This window comes from Capsicum annuum, chromosome 3 (genome assembly GCF_002878395.1).
Source record: "Capsicum annuum cultivar UCD-10X-F1 chromosome 3, UCD10Xv1.1, whole genome shotgun sequence".
In the NCBI taxonomy this organism is placed as follows: domain Eukaryota; kingdom Viridiplantae; phylum Streptophyta; class Magnoliopsida; order Solanales; family Solanaceae; genus Capsicum; species Capsicum annuum.
This window is the reverse complement of record NC_061113.1, coordinates 2,312,088-2,313,767: the sequence shown is the minus strand read 5'-3', so window position 1 is coordinate 2,313,767 and position 1,680 is coordinate 2,312,088. Positions and strand designations below refer to the sequence as shown.

The 1,680-nt window shown below is 40.4% G+C and overlaps 1 protein-coding gene across 1 annotated transcript; it reads right to left on the bottom strand.

Moving 5' to 3' along the window:
* Positions 1–244: 244 nt before the first annotated feature.
* On the bottom strand, positions 245–1,451 carry LOC107864360 (acanthoscurrin-2). Its single transcript, XM_047408884.1, has 2 exons — positions 1,287–1,451; positions 245–863 (listed from the first exon to the last, which is right to left on the bottom strand). Exons 1-2 carry the CDS (start codon positions 1,402–1,404, stop codon positions 406–408), a joined length of 576 nt encoding a protein of 191 aa, XP_047264840.1. The 5' UTR covers positions 1,405–1,451; the 3' UTR covers positions 245–405.
* Between the last annotated feature and the right edge of the window lie 229 nt (positions 1,452–1,680).

Below are 1,680 nucleotides of genomic sequence, written 5' to 3'. Positions count from 1 at the left end.
GATAAGAAGATTACACCAATTATCCACCTATCATGCACATATATTGTGTTGCAGGAAAGGTATCCGAGATGAAAAATAAGATACATGACGTTAAATTTTCAGGATTCAAAGTAGAAATTATCGACATGGCAAGATCTAGCTAGGTTCGAATAGAAAATTTCTTTTAAATTAATTATAAGTTCTTCGTATTTGAAGAAATATGATCTTATGAAACTTTTAAGTACTAAACACCGATAATAATATATGATGACACCAAAGGGAAAATATTACCATATAATTAACAAACATTGCATGCATGATGACACTTTTATTTCATAATAATTCTACAAGTAGTAGCAAGAATATTACTACTACATCTTGCCACTTTAGTACAAGGCCATTGTATATTACTAGCCACTTTTGTATCTAAGAGCAGCACTTGCGGCCACCACCACCACCTCCACCGCGGCCGCCGCCACCAACACGTCCACCGCCGGAGTATCTACCACCACCGTGGCCACCGCCTCCCTGGTATCCACCACCACCACCACGGCCGCCACCAGGGTATCCACCACGACCATGGCCGCCACCAGGATATCCACCACGACCACCGCCACCAGGGTATCCACCACCACCACGGCCACCGCCAGGATATCCACCACCACCACCGCCACCAGGGTATCCACCACCACCACGGCCACCACCACCACCGCCACCAGGGTATCCACCACCACCACCGCCACCGCCAGGATATCCACCACCACCAGGATATCCGCCTCCAGGGTATCCACCACCACCGTGGCCGCCACCAGGATATCCGCCACCACCAGGGTACCCGCCAAATTGGGTTTCTTGTACCCCATACTTGTTATTGAATTTCTTTGCTGCATCAAAATGCATGCGTAACAAATTACAAGAAAACAAACCAAAACATTTAAATTTTTGTAAACTTGGATGGACTAGGTTATCAATCATTGTCAGCTCATTTTAACTTCCAAATTCAGTCTGACCTGCTCATTTGAGGACGCACTTAAAAGTACATGTGAAAAGTCACTAAAATTTTAACAAATATTAGATGATGAATCCCTAATGTTAGGTGTAAGTGTAACTCATTTAGTTATAAGAGCCTAGAAATTGAACTCCTGATCAAAATTAAAATAGCAATTCTGCCTCTAATTATGCTAGCATTAGTAACGGTAGACATATAACTCAACTATATACTATTGTAATCACTACATCGCGTTACTCTAATAAGTACACAAAATATATATAAAAAATAAATTGTTCAACAATTTTCAATGACTTACTGTCCTCTTCTAAAGTATTGGTGGAAGTCTCAACCAACTCTCTGGCTAAAACCTCAGAGCTTATCATTACAAAAATGGCCAAAAAAAGGCCAAGAATCAGAAATGCCTTGGAACCCATTTTTTTCCTTATGATACTTGAAAATAAAGGATGTAGAAAGTGAGACATTCTTGTGTTCTATTTATAGAAGATTTGAATGCATAAAATGATTGAAGAGAAAAAGTATTATATTATATTTGGAAGTGTGGCCACCATAGGATATGGTACAACGGATGAGGTCGCTGTTTTCTTAAACAGAGATATCTGTTTCAAATCATGTGTATGATAAAATCCTTGGTAGGAAACGCTTTCCTCGAATGGCCCTACACGATACGAATCCAAATTAGTCAAACTCTA

Bases quoted from the DNA above. Each gene is read 5' to 3' on its own strand.
- LOC107864360 (XM_047408884.1), bottom strand. From the start codon at position 1,404: ATGGGTTCCAAGGCATTTCTGATTCTTGGCCTTTTTTTGGCCATTTTT. The intron at 864-1,286 runs GTAAGTCATTGA...ATTTTGATGCAG, and splicing joins CAATACTTTAGAAGAGGACA to CAAAGAAATTCAATAACAAG.